At 27.3% G+C, this 21,190-nt stretch overlaps 1 protein-coding gene across 1 annotated transcript in view; it reads left to right on the top strand.

The window, feature by feature from the left end:
* The first annotated feature begins 2,290 nt into the window (after positions 1 to 2,290).
* The window catches only part of LOC100210574 (kinesin-like protein KIF28), an 83,152-nt gene continuing 64,252 nt past the window's right edge, over positions 2,291 to 21,190 (top strand). Inside the window, exons 1-7 of the mRNA XM_065810450.1 lie at positions 2,291 to 2,419; positions 2,536 to 2,590; positions 7,132 to 7,326; positions 7,415 to 7,547; positions 7,680 to 7,759; positions 19,175 to 19,210; positions 20,329 to 20,410. Of these exons, the coding sequence (XP_065666522.1) occupies positions 2,549 to 2,590; positions 7,132 to 7,326; positions 7,415 to 7,547; positions 7,680 to 7,759; positions 19,175 to 19,210; positions 20,329 to 20,410 (568 nt within the window). The 5' untranslated portion in view covers positions 2,291 to 2,419; positions 2,536 to 2,548. The remainder of the gene's footprint in view (positions 2,420 to 2,535; positions 2,591 to 7,131; positions 7,327 to 7,414; positions 7,548 to 7,679; positions 7,760 to 19,174; positions 19,211 to 20,328; positions 20,411 to 21,190) is intronic.

Below are 21,190 nucleotides of genomic sequence, written 5' to 3' on the forward strand. Positions count from 1 at the left end.
GCATACATATTGCAAGGGAGGCATAACACTATTTTATATGCAGCATACATATTGCAAGGGAGGCATTTTATTTTATATGCAGCATACATATTACAAGGGAGGCATTTTATTTTATGTGCAGCATACATATTACAAGGGAGGCATTTTATTTTATATGCAGCATACATATTAGAATAAGCAGAACAATGTAAATATTAGAGAAAAGCAAAGAACGCGACTCAAACATCTGTTGCAGTCTTTTTCAGAGTTGCATTTCTCTGATTCAATTTCATCAGCCTTACTAACAAATGAAAAATTAGTTGCAAATGATTTCATCTCTGTGCACGGTGTTTTCCTCTGTATGCCAGCAAGATTGGCTAAACCATGAAAAATAGAGTCGTCAATATGGTCACCTAAAGATGGAAAGTTTTGAGGATCCAGACAAACAATATTCCTTAATATACCAACACCATTTTCTATTAAACGGTCTTTGATTTCAGTGGTCGCAGTATCCTCAATAGCATAGAATACATCAACCTTAAACTGGCTTATTAGGTCCTGAAATTCTTACCTGCTTTTGTCACTCGTATTTTTACTAGACATCTGCTTTCGTTGTCGAGCTTATTTTGTGGGAGCTCAATTTCAAAAGTTTCTTCAATATCTTTGTTAACTTCAGATATGATGTTTTTAGTCAATCTTGCAAATGCTTACATGAGGATATCAGGGAATTTTTACGGACTGCAATGAGACGATATGAAGTTTCTACAATCTTCATAGTAACTAGAAGATCTAAGCCATCCGATTGTAAATACTTTAAAACAGGTGTGCATATATTGTACATACAAATTGGCCTCAAAGTTATGGTAACCAAATAAGGTTTGTATTTTATCGTTTAAAGAACAATTAGCCAATTACACAAAATTAAAAATCAAAGATTTTAATTTTTAAATCAAAGATTTCAATTATATATTTAATGTTATATATTTTATTTTATCATAATATAAATTTTTTTAAATTTTATATAAAAAAATTTTTCTGAAAACTCCTATTGTATTTAACTATATGTTTTTTTATAAATACAAAGAACTGAAATATAATGTTTACTAAGAAATAATAATATTTTAAATAATAAAATCTCCAGCCCCATTAAATATATCTGAGTCTCTCTGGGGAAGCACTGGCTTCTTATGGTTGGGAAGCACTGGCTTCTTAGAAGTGCTTATTATTATAATTATTATTAGGTTTTGAATGTTTTTATAAAACATTCGTCGAAAGAAGAGGGGCCCAAAAATAATTTTGTACCACCACACTTTAATCCTCTCCAGGGCCCTGGACTTATATAAAATATATACGCATAACTCGATAAAAGCACGAAGTTTATTGTTTTTTTGTAATAAATTAATTTTTTATTCTCTTACTCAAGATAATTTACTCTATCACTAATAAATGATAATATAAACCTGCTTTACGACATCTTTGTATATTTTATTAAAAAGCAAAATTGATGCATGTAAACAATAAATACTTAATATTAAATTTTTTTTGTGTGTGTGTTTTACTTGTGCTTCTTGATTTATAGTGAGGCCCAGCACCTTCAGACATTGCAGGGACCCGGGGGAAATCCGTCTAACCTCCCTGGTCAGTCCGACCTTGTACTTTAAGAAAGATAGTCATCTTGAATCTATGTTGAAAGTTTGATGTAATTACTTTGTTTATATCTGCAAATATCGTATATCTATATAAAATATTGGATATATTTGCCTGATTATTCATATATTATACTATATGTTTATAATATTCCTATATTTTTAATGTATTAAACTTTTTTAATATGTTTTTCTTATAAGCATTCTTACTACAATATCACATTTGTATTTGTTTTGAAACATCCTAAAGTTCAATTAACAAATTACTGTTTAAGTATATTATTTATTATTAATTCGAACGATATACTATTATAAATTCATAATTCATATAATATTCCTTATTTAAATCGAAACAATACCTAGGTAGTCAAAATAAACTACACATTTTTTTTTTAATTGCAAATAGAATAAACTTTTAGATTTATCTGACAGAATGGCCATACAAGCAATATCCCTAATGAAGGCGCCGTAAACTTCTCGCGGTGTTTTTCCGCAATGTTCTCCAACATAACCATTACGTCCTCTAAGAGCGCCTTAATAATCTGAAAAAATAATTTACGATTCAAATTGAAATTAAATTATCCAATTAAAATTATTTTTTGTTTGTTTATAAACACTTTTAAATTTTTTTAACTAATAAACTCTGTGAGTGATTTATCTCGATTATATCTCAGTTGGAGAGTGAAAACAAATCGTAACTTATGAAATTTTGTGATTTCTCAAAAAAACTAAAATCATGCTTCCCAAGACGCTGAAAGTGAAAGTATAAAAGTTTGTTTATAAAGTGATTTGAGGTTAATGTTCTTAGATTTCTAAAGTAATAGAGTTCATTTCACTTCAGTTAATTTATTTAATGTTTAGATTTATTTTTAAGGTTAGTATCTTTCAAATTCTAACATATTTTTTTTAGCTTGTTAAAAAAGATGTCTGAAAATGTTAAAGTTGCTGTCCGCGTAAGACCATTTATATCTTTTTTATATTTAAGTTTTTATTTATATCTTTTTTATATTTTTTCTAATTAAATTTTGCAGTTAATTAAAGTTTATGCAATGTTTTAAATTTATAGTGACGAAAAAATTTTAATAATAGCCTCATTTTTATAAATGTTTAGAATTAGTGTTTTCATAACTATTCATAATTAAAAATAATTTTCAAGGCTGTGGAGACAGAGTCGTGGGGTCGCAACATTTTTAACGGAGTCGCTAAACAAAATTGCGACTCCAACTCCAATAGAGAAACTTCTCGGTATTGCACGTGCATGTACAAAATATTTAACCTTCAAAGAACTATTAATTTATTTGGCAAAAAAAATTTTTCATTATCGCGTATTATTTTTTAAAGATTTTGAATTCTTTAAAAAACATTACGCGATAATGAAAATTTTTTTGACTTTTTCAAAAATTTTGCTTTGGGGTTGGAGTCGTACACTGAAAATTTCAACGATTGGAGTCGGTACTTGAATTTTACGACTCCACACCCCTGATAATTTTCAAAGTAATGTTTTTTAAAAAGCGTTTTTTTACTCAAATAAATTTTAAAATTGTTTGGTTGAAATCAACTAAATATATTTAAAATTAAAAAGCGCTTTACAAAATATTATTGCATAGTTATGCAACACCATGATAAGCAAAAGAAAAATATTTTGTTATGTCTTATAATAAAAATCCATTTTTAAAGAATATTTAAAACTTTTATCTTTTCTTTTTAATATATTCAAACCTGATAAGTAAAAATTGCATATGCGCTTTAGTTTAACGCAAGGCTAATTACACGGCGATCTATGGACGGAAGTTTAACAGTTCCCGAAATTTCAAATATTTCTACAATATATTCCGCAAATTACACACGTTCTAAGTTGCGCAATATTGTGCAAAGCGTTAAGAATAAAATTTATCTTTAATTTATTTTATGTACAAATTAAATATTTAATCTAACGTTTTAGCTTCCAAATCGCTTTTTGATTTAAAATGAGATTTGAAACGAAAAAACAAACACTTTAATTTTAGAAAAGGTCATTTTTTTAAGCGTTTATTTAAAAATATCTTTTATAAGTTCACTCCTAAATTTTTTGCGTTAAACTGTCTATGAATGTTTTATTCATAAACAAGATGTTTATAACTATTTTTATTAGAAGCAAAAAAGTATAAACATTCCTTTGCAGGAAATTAATATAAAAACAAAATGCATATTGGATTTAAATAATGAAAGGAATTCTAAAACAATTTTTTTATAAAACAAGAAAATAAGATCACACTAAAGTGTTCATTTTTACTACCATTAATACACACTGATAATCCATTTTTTACAAGGTTCGTCAAATCTGTGCATAGTTTTTTTTCACATGCAAGTTGATATTCTCACGAATTTCATTCCCACACCAAAGAGAAGTTATATTCAAAATTGCAAAAGAAGTTTGTTCATTTGAATAACAACTATCAGCACGAATATTATCTCTAGAGTCACGTATTACTAAAGTTTTTTAATTTATGTCAAACTTTCAATAAAGGGTTTTATTTATCAGAATCAATAAATCTCTTACTATCTGTTGTTTTTCAATTAATAAAAACTCAATTTTTTGTGTGGGTTGATAGGACTCTGTAGTTTTTCTTCAATATTACAAGAGTATCCATAACACCCTCAGCTGAAACTAGTACCATCATTATGAATTTCTTGAATTGGACCTACATCTATATTAAAACAGTATTTTCTGAAGTTGTCATATGTTGGAATTTTTACATTATTTTTCTTGAGAATATTGTTTAGAACTTTAGATACTGCGAAATTTGGACTTTTTTTTGGATCCATTATTATTAAAGCAATGGATTTTGGATCAATTATTATTGAAGCAATATCACAACAGTCAAGATTTTTTACAGCTGTTGCAAACCGTAACCTTTTAATTATATGAAGTAAGAAATCAGTCCTTTTATCTATTGACTTGTCAACAATTTCTGGACATTCATTGATTATATAATTCACAAAACTTTTAAAAGTAATTTAAGTTTAATAGTTTCAATAATTTGACATAACTAAAAGCAAAATGTAGAACATCAGTAGTATTTACAACTTACTTTTTACATCTTGCTAATTCTTCAAATGAATGAAGTGTCTTATTCCGAGATTTAATAGCTTATTTACTAAGAAGAAAACTAGTTTTTCCAACATTTTTCAACAACTTTCTTATGTTCATTAAATTAATTATTACTATCATATTATTTTTTTTGTTTATATTTGTTTATTGTTGTTTATACCACTTCACTTCTATCCAAGCCAAAAAACTGACTACATTAGCTCTAAAAACTGTTTTTAGAGCTAATGTAGTCTAAAAGCTTCTTTAGCTACAAAAGAGGAATGTCATGATTTGCAATCAATTGATAATTCAGAGACAAACAACTTGATAAACAGGGCCATCATTTTTTTCTGTGTATGAAGCACAAATCTTTGGGATGGATATTTTTTTCTAATTTCTTCAGATTCAGATAAACTTAAACGTAACTTAAAATCTTTAGAGTCTAATCCATAAAATTGTTTTCCATTTAGGCTGCCATTTATTTAAACACCAAAAAAAAAAGACTTACTTCTCGACAAAATGTTGGATTAATGCAGATACATCTTTTTTATATATTGTTATCGCGCATAATTATTCTTTCGTATAAAGGTTTTCGATAAGATTTGTTAATATTTTAAAATACAAATGTTATTTGTATTTTAAAATGTTTATTTCAGTAAAAAAAACAAATTTGATAATGGTTTCTGATTTTCAAGAAGAATTGAAAATTGTTTCTGATTTTTGAGAATTGAAAATTCTTTCTGATTTTGGAGAAGAATCATTTGAAATAATTCTTCGCCAAAATCAGAAACAAACTTTTTTTTTTCTAAATGCCCATTAAATACTAATAGTATCCCATGCATCAAAATAAACTTTATCATCAAAATTACTATCACTATCCATTCCATATTTAAATATTGAAATGAGTTCAAATTTAAGAGTTCACAATTTTTTTTTTGCAGTAATATTTTATTACTGAAATCAACATTATCCTCCCGTACACCGAAGTATAGCACAGAACAGAAAAAATAGAAAAAATTTAATTTATAAAAAAAAAATTGAATAAGTATGTGTGTTAAGATAAAATACATAAATAAATACTTAGAAATGTAATCATAACAAATATTTTGGTTTTTTCTAAAGTTAAGGAGTTAAACTATATAATTTAAGCTAGAGACTGACAAATATGTTCTGACGTAGCATCAAACATAAAACATAAAATAAATATCCTGACAGAATACAAAAATATCCCGACGGAATACACAACTTCAATGCTTTATAACTTGAAGTCAAAATATGATATTGAGATTTTTTTTTTCATCCACTACGTACACTATTGGTTTGAAAATATAAAACAAAAAACCCAAAATAAAAAAAAGTAAAACTGTAAAGAGTTATTCTTTTTTTTGTAAGCAGAACAAAAAAAAACTGCAAAAAGTCAGATATTCACTTCCATTAACTACTGTTAAATACCAGAAAACAGATCGCCGTGATTACTAATATCTGTTAATGTGCTTCCTATCGAAAAAACAGTTGAAATGTTTATTATTTTGATTAAATTTATGTACAATTTAATTCTCTTTCTCATGATAAAGTTGATTTTTTTTTTGTTTAAACTAAAACTCAATATTAAATAACTTGTTTTCTAAACACTATCAAGGTAACTAACCTTAGCAACTAAGTAAGTTGTTAATTTTTTGAACAATAATCAATACAAAAAAGTTGTAGAAGATCCAAATGATTACGATTTTACTATAAACTAAATTATTATAAACTTCAAATTGTTGAAAATTCATGTTTACATAGTACCCAACTTCCAAACTATTCTGTTCGAAAATACTTTTAAAACAAAATAATTTTTTATTTACTTTTTTCATACACAATAAGCGAGTTGGGTTTTTCATTTAATTAGTTTACATACAAAATAACGTTATCTATAAATTATGAGGTATAAAAAATTATTTTTTGAGTTTGTTTTCGGAAAAATACAAACAAAAAATTTTTTTATTTTTTTATTTTTTTGAGTGTTTAAAATTTTCTACTTTTTTAAACTTTAAACGTGCTTATTACAAATATCAGTTTTGAAATACATAGTTATGATTTAGAATCAGACAATTGTCTAAAAATTTCAAACAAGAAAAAAGTTTTCAGACTTATATAAGTCTGAAAACTCATTAGAAACCATATGGCTTTTATGAGTTTATTTTATATTATTGGTATTGCAAAAACAGCAAAGACATATAATCATTATTCATAACCAATCTGCTAGTATTCAAATAAATAAATGAAAAAGTTTAAAAGTAATCGGATTAGTTGATTGCAAAAACCCCCTAATATAAACCGCCAAAAGTCAAAAACTTCTACAAATTATATAATATACTTCTCAAAAAAATTTTGTATAACACTTTTTATATCATATGGTTTTATATCATAATATTTTGCTTAATTTCATTACACAATTCACGAGAAAAAGAAAGAAATGCAGTCCTTTGCATTAAAATGTCAGGAAATTCAACATATATCTCTAATCCTGAAGAACCAAACAGTGGACCAAGAAAGTTTGCATTTGACTATAGCTATTGGTCACATGATGGTTTTGAGGAGCAGCCTAATGGGTATTTATCACCTGCAAATCCAAGTTATGCAGATCAGGTATAGATTTTATAAAAAGTTTGCATTTAAAATTGTTTTTATGATGCCTTTTTTTTAAAATTGTGATTATGTTATTAACAAACATTAGAAAGCTGTATTTTCTGACCTTGGAGAAGATGTATTATCTAATGCATGGAAAGGTTATAATTGCTCCTTGTTTGCATATGGGCAAACTGGCTCAGGAAAATCATATTCTATGGTTGGATATGGTGTAAATTTAGGTAACATTAAATATGCACATAGTTGGTTTATTACAAAGTTAATTTCGTAAAATTTGTCATTAATTAATAGCATTATTAAATTATTTTGATTGACTATTTATCACTCATTACTTCAATGATTAATATTTTCAGGTATTGTTCCGGTTACATGTGAAAGACTTTTTGAAAATATTTCAAAAAAGAAATCAGAAGGTTCAAGTACAGAGTATCAAGTTAGTATCATTTTAAAATTATTTGATGTTTGTAAAAACAACCTTCAATCATGTTATAAGACTGGCAAGCTATTATAGAATTCTAATTGGCATTCTATTATATTATATCCTTTTTTTTAAGCATTGTGAACATAATCTTTTTCTTGGTTAAACCTAATTTTGTTAGATAACAGGAAAATTTCTATAGGAAATTTTTAAACCATTATTAATAAAAGCATTCTATTATTAAGTTCACTTCACTAACATGGTAAATTATTTTTTCCAATGTTGTATTGAAGTTAATAACAATCTAATAAATTTTACATACCAAATACAGTCTTCTCCATCTAAAATTTAATGCTAATGCACAAAAAGTGCTAGCATGATGGTCATTTTTAAGTTAGCCTGCACGATTTAAAAGATTAATTTTTTTCCTGCTATTTAAATTAAAATAAAAATAGAGGGAAAAAAAGCCATTTTTTATAAAAGTTAAATAAATGAGCAAAATAGTTTTGTTGCATATTAAAACAAAATGCTTGTATTTTTTGGGGAGTGCTTTTTATGCACTCACTAAAGTTTTTGCGGGCATGTGGGTGAGCATGAAAAAACTTGAGTGCAAAAGCGCTGGTTAAACAGAGAAGAGTACAAATCAGGGATGCGGAGTCCCAAAAGAACTCCGGCTTTACATCTCTACTTTTTCTAAGTCTGTAGTGTCCAGAAGCTCTAAACATGTTTGTTGACTTATGATCTGCTATAAGAAAAAAAATTCATGAGATTTAATGACTTGAAACTTATTGTTTTTAAGCCCGGAGTCCTGGAGTTCCAGAGTCCTTGCCGCCATTATACTTAAGGACTCCGAGCTCAAAAATGATTTTTACTGTAACCTAAAAGTCTTAATTTTTTTCCTATTAGTAGTCCATAAACTTATTTATATTTTTAGAGCTCTAGATACCAAAAATTAGGATAAAGTAATCTTTTTGTGGCTTTCAAATTTACTGAAAAAAAATAATTTAAAGTTAATTATTTTTTTTCAGTAAATTTTCAAATCAACAAATGTTAAACAACTTTTTTCATATATTGTTGCGTATAATATTTTTATTGTGTTTATCAGAGCTGAGCATTGCTACCAAATATTCAATAGTGCTACTGCTACATTCCGCACCTTTGTGAACCAGAATCTGCTACCATTCCTCCGCTACTTTATCAAACTTTAAAATTAGTCTAGCTAGTTTGCTCGTCCAAAAAATTTTTATTTTAATTTTTTTTATAAAAGCAAATGAAAATAAGTTACTGTTCCTCTCTCTCAGCTTGAGTTTTTGATATCCATATGGGATGATATAAAATTATGTTTTTTAGTGTTTTACACTTTTTTATACTTAAATTCACTTATTGTTGCTAGTTTTTTATGAGTAAATTGTAACTTACATTGATGTCTCCAGCATCTGCCTGGTGAGTCTTGTTGGGTTTGGGCACAAAATCTAGTTTTTGTCAAAAAGGTCCCTAATCATGCATCTTTTTCTCTATCTACTGTATTTTTTACTGTACTATATTCATTGCAAGTTAGCTGACAATTGACAGCTTGTAACAGGGGTGCACAAAAAAATAGAAATACCGTATGAATGTAAACATTATAGAAAGTTTAGAGTGTTATATTTATATAAAACAAAAAACATAGAAAATTATGTAATTTGATTGATAGTTGTTTTAAAGCATCATATAAGAAGTTCAAACTGGTGATCTCTGGTGTTGTCAACCTCAGGGCTGCCTTGATGTTGTTTGTTATCACAGTCCTCTTATTTTGGGCATTCCATATTCCCTAGACTTTTGTAGCCACCTTTAAAAAAATGTCCTAGGATTCAAATTCCAGATTGACACTTATTGGGTATCTTTACATTTCATAGCCAGTTCATTGTCTGTGCATTGACAGTGCTTTTGTAAAATAATATCATTATTGTAACTTTCTAGAATTTCCTCCTAAAAGAAAGGGGTCAATTTGACCAGCTCAAAATCTTCTATTTTTCCTAATTGACTTAACCAAACTGGTTAAAGGTGCTAGCATAGTTTAAACCTTTGTTTGTATTTAAATTTTTTTTAATGTTAATTCACCTCCCCAAAGTCGAGAAGGCCACTACAGTTGAAGAGGTTACTATAATTGTGATAACAACCCTTTCTCAACACTATAACTCTGAAACAGATACCTTGACGAGCAAGGCCATTATGCTGAAAAACAAGTTGAGCACGGTACTACCAAGAAGTTGGTTGGGATTGAAATCTGAACTTCTTGCTTATTAGGCAAGTGCTCTACCACTACATCACTGCCGTAGTTGTTGCATCAACTTGAGGCTTAAAAAATCTATGTGAAATGCCAAATTTCAATTGCAATACTTCTTAATTTAAAAAGTATATATATTCTGGAACTAGAAACAGTTATCAGTTAACACACTCTCCTGTTTATAATAAACTCCTAATGCAAGTCTGTCATGGCGTCTACTTAGAGCTTCCCAGTTTGTGCTTCTATTAACTTCTTGACACTTGAAATTTTTTTGACTTCCTGAAATGTTTTTGAAAGTAAAAGCAACTAAAAAAACCTTACCGTTAAACACAAATATTTTGAAAAACTGAAAGTGAAAAGTGATGAGAATGAAAGAGATAAAGAAATTTCAAATGGAAAGAACATTAAATACATTGTACCATTTATAATATATCACAATAAAAAAGTTCCAGTAGTTCTATAATCGTATTTTTAAAAGTTCTTGTTTAACCCTAAATAAAGATCACTTTAATTAGATGATAGAAAAGTCTAAATTAACGCATATGTTTAAATAATATAGTTAATAAATTGAGCTAGTTGCAGACATTTTATATAAAGCACACATGCCGCTTCTTTAAACTATTTAAATTAAATATAACACATCTGAAAATATTTTGATAACACAGGAAAATAATTTTACTCTTACTTCATTTTAAGTAAATAAAAAAGTCTGTAGTACTTTGTAATTTTTCTTAGTAAAAGCCTTTCCACCACTCCACTACCATATCGAAGGTCCTTATGTAGTGTCGTGCAACTGCCCTAACTGCTCTGGTCTAAAAGTAAGGTTTTCAGCTTTTAAAATTAAAGTTTTTAATTTCTATTTTTGGCTGTGCTTTACAATTCTAAATTGATTATCTGTTATGGAAGTTATTTTCAATAGGAAATGACTGTTAAATATTATGGTAGTTATAGAATAATTATAGATTGTAGGTAAATTTATTGGTTTAGGCTATTTCTTAAATTTATGTTTGTGATGTCTTAAGGTTTTTAGCCTATTATTCCGATTTCGCTTTTTTCCAGAGTAATGAAATATCATGCTAGTTTTAATTTGAAGGAATTTTTGTGGTCTTTTTAAGAAATAAGCGCTAATGATATTGCCAGACCTTCTACATGGTATCTCAATATTTGTTTTAAGATTATTTGTTTGGCTTCAGAGTTAACTGATTTTTCTTAATTATTGTGTGCTTTTTTTTTACTTTTTTTTTGTTTTGTTATTGTTCATTAATTTATTGTGATTTTTAAACATTTTGTATAGACTATTGGTTTTATTTTCATTTTAAGCTTACTAGATTGTGTAGATGTTAGTTTTGATCTGAAACTGTAATTTTTGTTTGTTTCATTGTTTTAATTAGTTTTTTTTAAAAAGAATTGTCTTTGAAAAACTCTTTCTATGAATCTTTCTATTTTTTCTACAAATTTAATATTATAATTTTTTTTCCTGTTGTGATAACAGCAACTAAAATAAATAAAAACTGGATGTTATCCATAATTGATGATAAAATAAATGAAAACTGGATGTTATCCATAATTGATGATAAAAGTCTTTAGCAGCAACACTGTAAAAGTAATATTTGATGACAAAATTGACACCGAAAATATTTTAAAAATTATTAAAAACCATAATAAAGAAAAACTTTTTCAAAAAATTGAAAATAATGACTTAAAATACAATTGTATAATAAAGCCCCTTCAATAGAAAGTGCAGATCCACAAATATATGTATCATTATTAAAGATACATACATTGTGGTTCTTAGCCTTTATGGTTCATTAAGGCTAAGAACCAACCCAACAAAGTTTATACTGGATCAATGGATGGTGAGTGGAAAATAAGATATGATAACCACAAATCATTATTTAATGTTAATTTTTTGAAATCCAATTACTAACAATTATTATTTTATATAAACATCTTTAAGCTAACTAATAAATCATTTGCATATATAGTTTTTGTAAATATTTTGTATTTATATTTTATATTTTTACATCTATTCTTTGTGTAATTAATACATATACATTATTGTATAAATGAATTTTTACACAGATTTTTCAAACAGTTTTTTAATAATTTAAATTTTTACTATCAAACCGTTAAAATATACTATTACCAAAAACTAATGAAAAATAAAAATTGAAAAAAATTATTAATAATATTAACTATTTACCAATTTCTGTCTGGATCTAAAACAATCTAAAATACAAATATAGATTGTAACTTCTACTAAAAAAATCATGACAAAATAAATATTTTATTAATTGTGGTAACACATGAAACTCCATTTCTATTATAACTTTTAGCAATTGTAAATTAGTTGTAATTGTAAAATAGCTATTACTTGTAATTATTACTTCTAATTATTAATTGTATTACTTTATTTCTTGCAAATATTAGTTGTAATTATTATTAGTAATTATTACTTATAATTGTTAATTGTAAGTAACTATCATAGCTAAGTTTATAAATAAGTTTATAATGTAGTGAGAAGTTATCAATAAGGAATTTTCCCATAAAAAAAGGAGAATTTCTTCTACCTTTAACTTGTGTTTGGTTAAAGCATTATTTATAACCAAAAAAATCACAATTAGTCAATTTTTTTATTTTGATAGATAAGTTAAAATATTTATATTAACGGGTCGTTTATCTTATTTAAGATGCTCATTTAGTCTTTTTTGTCAAATGTCTGGTGGTTTTTCTGGCAACTTGTTTGGCAACATATTTGCAATATTTGTGAACAATTCTTTCAACATTCATTTTTTAATATATATTTTTAATATAATTATAAATATATTAAATTCCAATGAATAGAAGCTTAAAGTATCTTATATTTATTAAGTTATTATTATTTGAAACAGATGGGTATATTATATTCTTATCAAGAATTTGTTTCAATGTCAATAGTTTTGATGTGGTAATTTTGTAAAACAATAGAGAGATACTCTTTATGAAATCCTAGCTAAGTATTTCTATTTTTATATCTTTGATCAATCAAACAATGTAATTTAAAAAAAAATTAAAATAAAAAGTAAATACCGTTTATAAAACATTTATAAATGTAAGTAAATATTTATAAAACATTTATAAATGTTAATTTGTAAATGTTTTATAAATATTTGTTTACATTTATAGTGGTAAATTTTTTTTTTAATTATTTTTTAAATTTATATTTTTCAATTAATTTGATATTAAATTTTTATTGCTTATTAATAATATGTACAAAATAATAGTCATATTTATTATAAAGTAATAATATGTATTTAGAATGTACAATATAAAATAAAGAATGAATGAGTGATTTGACCAGCACATACATAGGCTTGATGGCCTATTTTTTGTTGAAAAAAAGTTCTGTGTATAAAATTTTACCTCTATTTAACTTCACAAAAACTGTTTTAGATTAATGAGTTTGTATTGCTTTCATAATGGTAATATGTAGTATGGTCATTTTGTACATTTGTTGATGGTGTGTTATTTTCAATTAAAACAATGCCAATTTTGTAGCAAGAGGGAGAAATACTAAAAACTGTTTCTAAAAGTCCTATATAAATTTTTGTGATGATGTCAAAAAGTAATTAGATTTCTTAGATGAATACTGTTTTGTCTTTATGCTTTTTTATCTTCCAACACTTTGATTTATCATTTGCACTTTAGACTCATTTTTCTTCAATAAAAGTTTAATTAAATTATTGTAATTAATAACTTTATTGTTTCATATTATGTTAAAAATTTATTTATAAACATTCCATCTAAGGGAGCCATTAATATAGCAACCTATTTTTCTTCAAAGGTAAAACTTGCTAATACGCTTTTCAAAATTTCAGTTAAAAAAATTACTCAGACTCTATACAGAATTGAAATCTAAAAAATTGTTCATAAATATTGTTTTAATAAAACTACTGATATGTATACTGATATTGTATTTTACAAAATAGTTGTTGCTTAAAAGACCCATGTCCTGAACAACCGTAAAATAGGGTGAAGTAAATTTCAGCTTCAACTTGTGTAATTGAATCACAATATGTTGAAAATTCAAACTATTTTTGATTACTAATCTTGCTGTTTACTTTTACTGCAACTATTGAGGTTAAAAATAAAATTTTCCAAAAAATAAAAAATAGTTAAGTCAAGCTGTCTCATTCCACCACATAAAGTGGTCACCTGAGACATTTTTTTTTCATTCTATTTTTTCTTCTTTTATTGCCCTAGAATCTGCAATAGAGATGTAATGATACAAAAACTTAATTTTTAAAAAAATAAGTTTATGAATCTATTGAATAAACTTCAACATATAATAGATTCATAAATAAGTTTATGAATCTATTATATGTTGAAGTGTTTAAAATACAACACAGAAAGATAAAATACAAAAAAAATTGCAACATAAAATTAAAAGAATATTCAATTAGGGTTGGGAATACCGAGATCCTGGGATCCCGAAATCCCGGGATTCCCCGGTTTTTAACAATCCCGAAATCCCGGGATTAAGCATTTAATCCCGGGATTTTTTTTGAAATCGTTTTCAGTTGAAAATTTTTAAATTAAATTATTTTTTTCATTCGATTGCATTAAAGTTCGAACTTAACAATTTCGAAATTCTTGCAGTTATGTTTTTGAATAACTGGATTAAAGTTGTTATAACAATTGAAATTGGATTGCAATTACATTCTTAAAAATTTTTGGTGCTTAGTTGCATTTATTCAAGTTTCTGACAATTTTTTATCTCGAATAGACGTTATCTGTTTGTGACTATTTTAAAATACAAGTTTTAATAAAAAATAAAATTGCTGGTTTTTTGAACAGTAAATTTTCTAAAATTATAATGGCTTCGTGCATGGAATATGACAAAAAAAGTAATTCTGCTGTTTGGAAACATATTTTAAGAAAAGAAAAAAGGCAAACAGCAATGTATAAGTCTACTGACTGCAGAAAATTTTTAAAAATTGGAGGTGGTTCAATGAAAGGTCTCCATACGCACTTACTTTCCGTCCATAAAATTAACCTCACACCAACTACTATTTCAGTAAACACACGAGATGAACCACCAATAAGAAAAAACAAAACGTTAACCAATTATTTTCCGATATTGGAGCGAGAAGAAAAATCACTTCCTGCTACACTTGCATGATTAACAGCCATTGATGGGATTTTGTTCAACGTGATATGCCATTCTAGTGATATACGTGCAGGTCTTATAGCTACAGGATTCAAAAGTTTACCCACAACAGTCAACACTGTGCGTAAAATGGTTGTAGATTACAGCAAAAAAATAAGGAATTTTTTTATTACTGAAATAGCTAGCAAAAAAAAACCTGAATTCGGTGTAGGAGAAAGATTTTCTTTATCTTTTGATGAATGGACATCATTGCGTAACTGTTGCTTCATGAATATTAATTTACATGCACGAAATTGTCAGTTCTGGAGCTTAGGCTTAATTCGTATAACGGGATCAATGTCTGCAGATAAGTGTATTGAGCTATTAGAACAAAAGCTTGCACAACATGGAATTGATTTGAGAAAAGATATTGTTGGTATTATGACTGACGGAGCAAGTGTGATGAAAAAAGTTGGGAGAATATTACCTGTAAATCAACAGTTATGCTTTGCCTATGGTGTGCAGCTGGCCGTTATTGAAGTACTATATCAAAAGCAGGATATAGAAAGAGAAATAGATCACAAATTCGGCGAAGACGAACAATCAGATATAGAAGACGATTTTTCAGAGAGTAACTCTTGCGAGGATGATGATTTTTCTGACAACGATAATTTGGTTGATCTTGATGCTAGTCATAATTGGCATCGAGGAAAAGAATTTGATGTTATTGAGGTAAATTGTGGTCCAGTGATCAAAAAGGTACGAAAAGTAATAGTAATGTTCAGACGATCACCAAAAAAATACGATATCTTGCAGAAGTATTTTGCGGCTGAATTTGAGAAACAAATAGCTCTAATTAAAGACTGCAAGACAAGATGGAATAGTCTTTTGTCAATGCTTCAACGTGTCTATTTATTAAAAAATTGTATACAAAAGGCATTAATAGACATAAGTCTACCGGAAAGTGAATCTTTGGCTTTATCTAATATTGAGCTTAAAACTGTATCTGCTATCATTAATGCGCTACTTCCAGTAAAAGCAACAGTTGAGGCCCTTTGCTGTCCGGATGCTAATTTGTTTACAGTCGATGTTGCCATAACTTTTATGTTAAAAAAACTTAAAGATGCTAACAACGTTATAAGTCAAAAGTTGCATTCATCTCTCGTTCTTCGAATGCAACAAAGGCGTACCGATGCAAGTGGGATCCATCAGTATCTGCACAATGGTAGAACCAACATTCAGTCCGAATCTGAAATAGAGCACTACTCGAAATTGTTTCTGATTCTTCTGACTCTTCATCTTAATCTATTTCTTTTGCTCTTAAAAACAGCAAAAGAATCACAGACGAACTTAATAAAGCTATAAAAAAAGCACATTTGCCCAGCATACCAACTCGATGTGAGACGTTATTGATGAAAATTCAAAAGGAAGTGGTGTTGTTTGAAAATGGAGGAACATGCGATGATTTTTTGCAAAGAGCGTATGATTTTTTAATGACAATTAAGCCTACCAGAGTGGAATCAGAACGTGCTTTTTCTGCGGCCGGACTTTTTGCAACAAAAATAAGTAGTCGTCTGGGGGATGAAACTTTGGATGTGCTCTGCTTCCTAAAAATGTATTTTAAGAATAATCAAAAATAATTGCATACGTATATTATATCTACAAAAACAACGTCTTTATAATTTAATAAATAAGTATGTATAATATTAACAAACCAAAGAACTTCCTTGAAATTTGTAAGTTTTTTCTAAACATACTTTAAATGTCTTATTAATTTCCTTAAAATTTTTCTAAAATAATATGCTAAAATCTTTCAAAAACAGGTATTTCAAAATCCCGGGATCCCGGGAATAGGTAAATGTAATCCCGAAATCCCGGGATTTTAAATATAGCACGGGATTACAAACCCTATATTCAATATAAAAAAATATATTACAAATTTGGCAATAGTTTATTATTAAATTTCGAATCGTCTAATCTTTTTTATTTTTAAGTTGGTAGGAATGTCATTAATATTTGCGCCAAATTACATGTCAAACTCATAATTATTTTTTTTTTGTTTACGCTTGTTTCTGAAGTACCAAAAGTGCATTCGGCGATTTTCACGATGTCTAATTTTGTTGAGCAAAGAAGTGCAATTAAATTTTGTTTGCGGAATGATATTTCTGCTGCTGAAACGTATCGAATGTTGCAAAAGGCCTTCGGTGAAGAGACTAATTCTCAAAAAAATGTTTACAAGTGGTACAAAGACTTCAAAGAAGGCCGAGAACGTGTTGATGACTTGGAACGCTCCGGACGACCATCGACTTCGATTGATGATCGCCACATCAACAAAATCAAAGAATTGGTGCTTGCAAATTGTCGGTTAACCATTCAAGACCTTGTTGACATGGTTGGAATATCATTTGGGTCGGTGCAAGCGATTTTGAAGGATCATTTGGGCCTCAGAAGACTCAAATCGCGTTTGGTGCCGAAATTTCTCAATTTCTTTGAAAAAGAGCGTCGCGTTAAAATGTATGAAGCAATGCTTTCTGACTATCAAGACATCTACAAACAAATTATTTCTGGCGATGAGACTTGGGTCTACGCATACGACCCTGAAACAACTGACCAATTGAGTGAATACAGTGAAAAAGGCGAGCCGAGACCGAAGCAACCACGTCAAAGTCGCTCAAAAATCAAGGTCATGTTGACTGTTTTCTTTGATTATTGTGGTGTCGTGCACTACGAATTCCTTCCAACTGGCCAAACTGTCAACAAGGAATATTATTTAAGCGTTATGCGACTTTTGTGTGAAGCTATTCGCAAAAAGAGACCGGAATTATGGGCCAATAACTCTTGGATTTTGCACCACGATAATGCGCCTTCGCACACAGCACTGGTTCTTCGTGAGTTTTTTGCCAAAAACTCTACCCATGTTGCTCCACAACCACCGTATTTGCCCGACTTAGCACCGTGTGACTTCTGGCTGTTCCCAAAGCTCAAGAGACCACTCCGGGGAAATGGTTTTGAGTCCATTGAAGAGATCCAACGTGAATCGGCACGCGCATTGAAGGCTATCTCTACCGAGGACTTTTCGGCATGCTTCGAAGACTGGAAAAAACGTTGGCAAAAGTGCATTGGGGCCGGGGGGGGGATTATTTTGAGGGAGACGATACAGATTTGGAAGAATAAATAAAGATTTTTCATTTTATAAAAAAATTCACCTTACTTTTTGATCACAGTAGTATATATATATATATATATATATATATATAAATATACATATATATATATATATATATAAATATACATATATAAATATGTATATATATATATATATATATGTATACATATATATATATATATACATATATATATATATATATATATATATATATATATATATATATATATATATATATATATATATATATATATAAATATACATATATAAATATGTATATATATATATATGTATACATATATATATATATATATATATATATATATATATATATATATATATATATATATATATATATATATATATATATATATATATATATATATATCTGTGGCGTACACTGGATTTTTAGATGTTTGAGTCTTGACACTTACAGGCATTGTGCCAACTCCAAACTTTTGTATGTTTATGCTTATATCAAAAAAGAATGTTTTGCAAAGAATTTGAGTGATTGGAGCTTGGGAACAAAGAAATCCTAATTTTTGGGCCCACCCAGCCCTTAACGTGGGAGCAACGAGTTTATAAAATACTTTCTTTATTATTTTGATCTAAATTCATATTCATCAACAAATTTCAAGTTTTCTTTGGGAATTTTCTTTTGAGAAAAACTTTGGGAGATAAAATATATATTAAAAAATATATATATTGTTATATGTTACTTACTAAAAAAAAAAAAATTAAATCATTAGCAAATGTGGTTAGTTTTTATGATGTTTTAGAAGCAAAAAATAAACAAAATATTTTACTGCACCTAATTTTATTTATTTTTATGTAGCTATAAATTCAATATTTCTTTGTTCTATATTTAAGGTGAAATTGAGCATGATGGAAATTTATAATGAACAGGTATGTTTTTTAATATTATACTTATGTATTTTTAAATGGATATAACTTTTACATAAGGCAAAATTGCCTTGAAACCATATTTTACAAATAAATATATATAAAGTTGAAATAAAAATTCTATCATAATTTTAAAATGTTTATGTGATTCTGTTCTCTTTGTTTATTGTATTGCATACAATAAACAAAGTTTTTTTTGTGAGTTATTGAGATTAACCATGAGGAAAAAAAATTCCTTTATTTGAAGATGTATTCTCAAAATAGAACTCAGATCTCCTCCAGAAGATACTTGAAACATAGTAAACACAAAACATTTATCATAAGTATTATTGTTATTTATAAATGCATAAAAGATTTGTTTAAAGATTTCTGAAAATCACAAAAATGTATTTATTGCTTAAAAGGCATAATTAATTTGAGCACTGTACACAAAAATTGATAATATTGTATTTCAAAGTTTTTTTTGTGTGAATGTGAACTTCTTAGTTAAATGCAAATTTCAAGGTGCTCTGTAATAATGTTGGGGCACCTAACAGCAAAAATAAAAATAAGAAAAAAACTTATTCCTAAATTATGTGGTCAGTATCTGTACATTTAAATTTGTTTGAATAGGTGATTTGTTTATTGTAACATTAAAAATAACAGTTAATAAACATTTATTTATTCTATGAAATATTATTTCTTAATAATGTTTTATAATTATAGCATTTTTCAAGAAAACAATTTAACTAAATTGTCTTTTAAAATAATCTGATTACATTTTTGCAATTTTCCCTATGTAATCATTTCTTTGTATATTTAGCAATATATAAGTAATATTGGATATATTTATGGTTTTATATTTATGACCTCTAATATAAAATAACAGTTATATCTGAAAGCTTTAGTTGAAAGTTAATATGAAAACTCAAGTTTTAAGTTTTCATATAAACTTTAGTTTGATTCAAGTAGTTTATTTTAAATAAATTCAGACCATTACTCAATATATGTACTGCTGCCATTGCTCCTAACTTTATTTCAGCAGGAAGTCATCAGTATATCAGTATTTGATGTAAACATTAGTTTGCAGTATCTGACCATAAAAATTTATAATATTTAATTTATTTTTAATAAAATTTTAGGTTCGGGATTTACTTAATGCCTCAACTTTGACCATAAAGGGTGGAATGAAAGTTAGGCAGGATCCAAAACAAGGTTTTTATGGTAAGAATGTGTATAGTGTTTTATTTTTATGGTAAGAATGTGGATAGTGTTTTAATTTTATGGTAAGAATTTGTTTAGTGTTTTTATGTTTTCCTAATAATAAAATTTATTTTGAAATATCATGTTTCTTAATCTTCATTGCATTGGTTAACTGGTTATTTATTTTCTGCACTCTGTTTAAATTCTATTTTTAAAACATTCTGTTTTGTTTGTTTAGTTGTTTTCTTATATATATATGGCTATTTCCACGATGGAAGAGATAAATTTTGTGCTTAAAAATTTCTTTTTTCAAAAAACTTTTTTTCTTTAATTGTAGTTTAAACACCTTAAAATTATTGTTAAAATAAATTTTGAGCAGAAAATATTTGAACTGAGTAGATAAATTTGATGAATGTTAGCAGCTGTTTTTTCTTTTTATTATTCGAAAAACTGAATAAAATTTGAGGGCAAGTTATTGCAATATTTTAAACAAAACATATACATATTTTTGTTTAGAAAGAATCTTTGAGAGTATATATATGTCTTGAGTAAAAAAACTTTTACTCTTTAAAAATAATTCAAGTTTTTTTTGTCACATTCAAATCTGCAGAAATTGCGTCACTGAACTAAAAGCTAAAAAAAATTAATTATCACAATGAAATTAGGCTTTAAAGCAAGGTTTTTTGTAAACTTTTCATCACAATTCAAAAAAAATTGGTCAAAAAGCATTATATTAAATTATAGTTAAAGTTTAAAAGCTGTTGCGTCACTGAACCCATTAACAGGATAATTAGCATTTTA

Source organism: Hydra vulgaris, chromosome 11 (assembly GCF_038396675.1).
Source record: "Hydra vulgaris chromosome 11, alternate assembly HydraT2T_AEP".
Classification (NCBI taxonomy): domain Eukaryota; kingdom Metazoa; phylum Cnidaria; class Hydrozoa; order Anthoathecata; family Hydridae; genus Hydra; species Hydra vulgaris.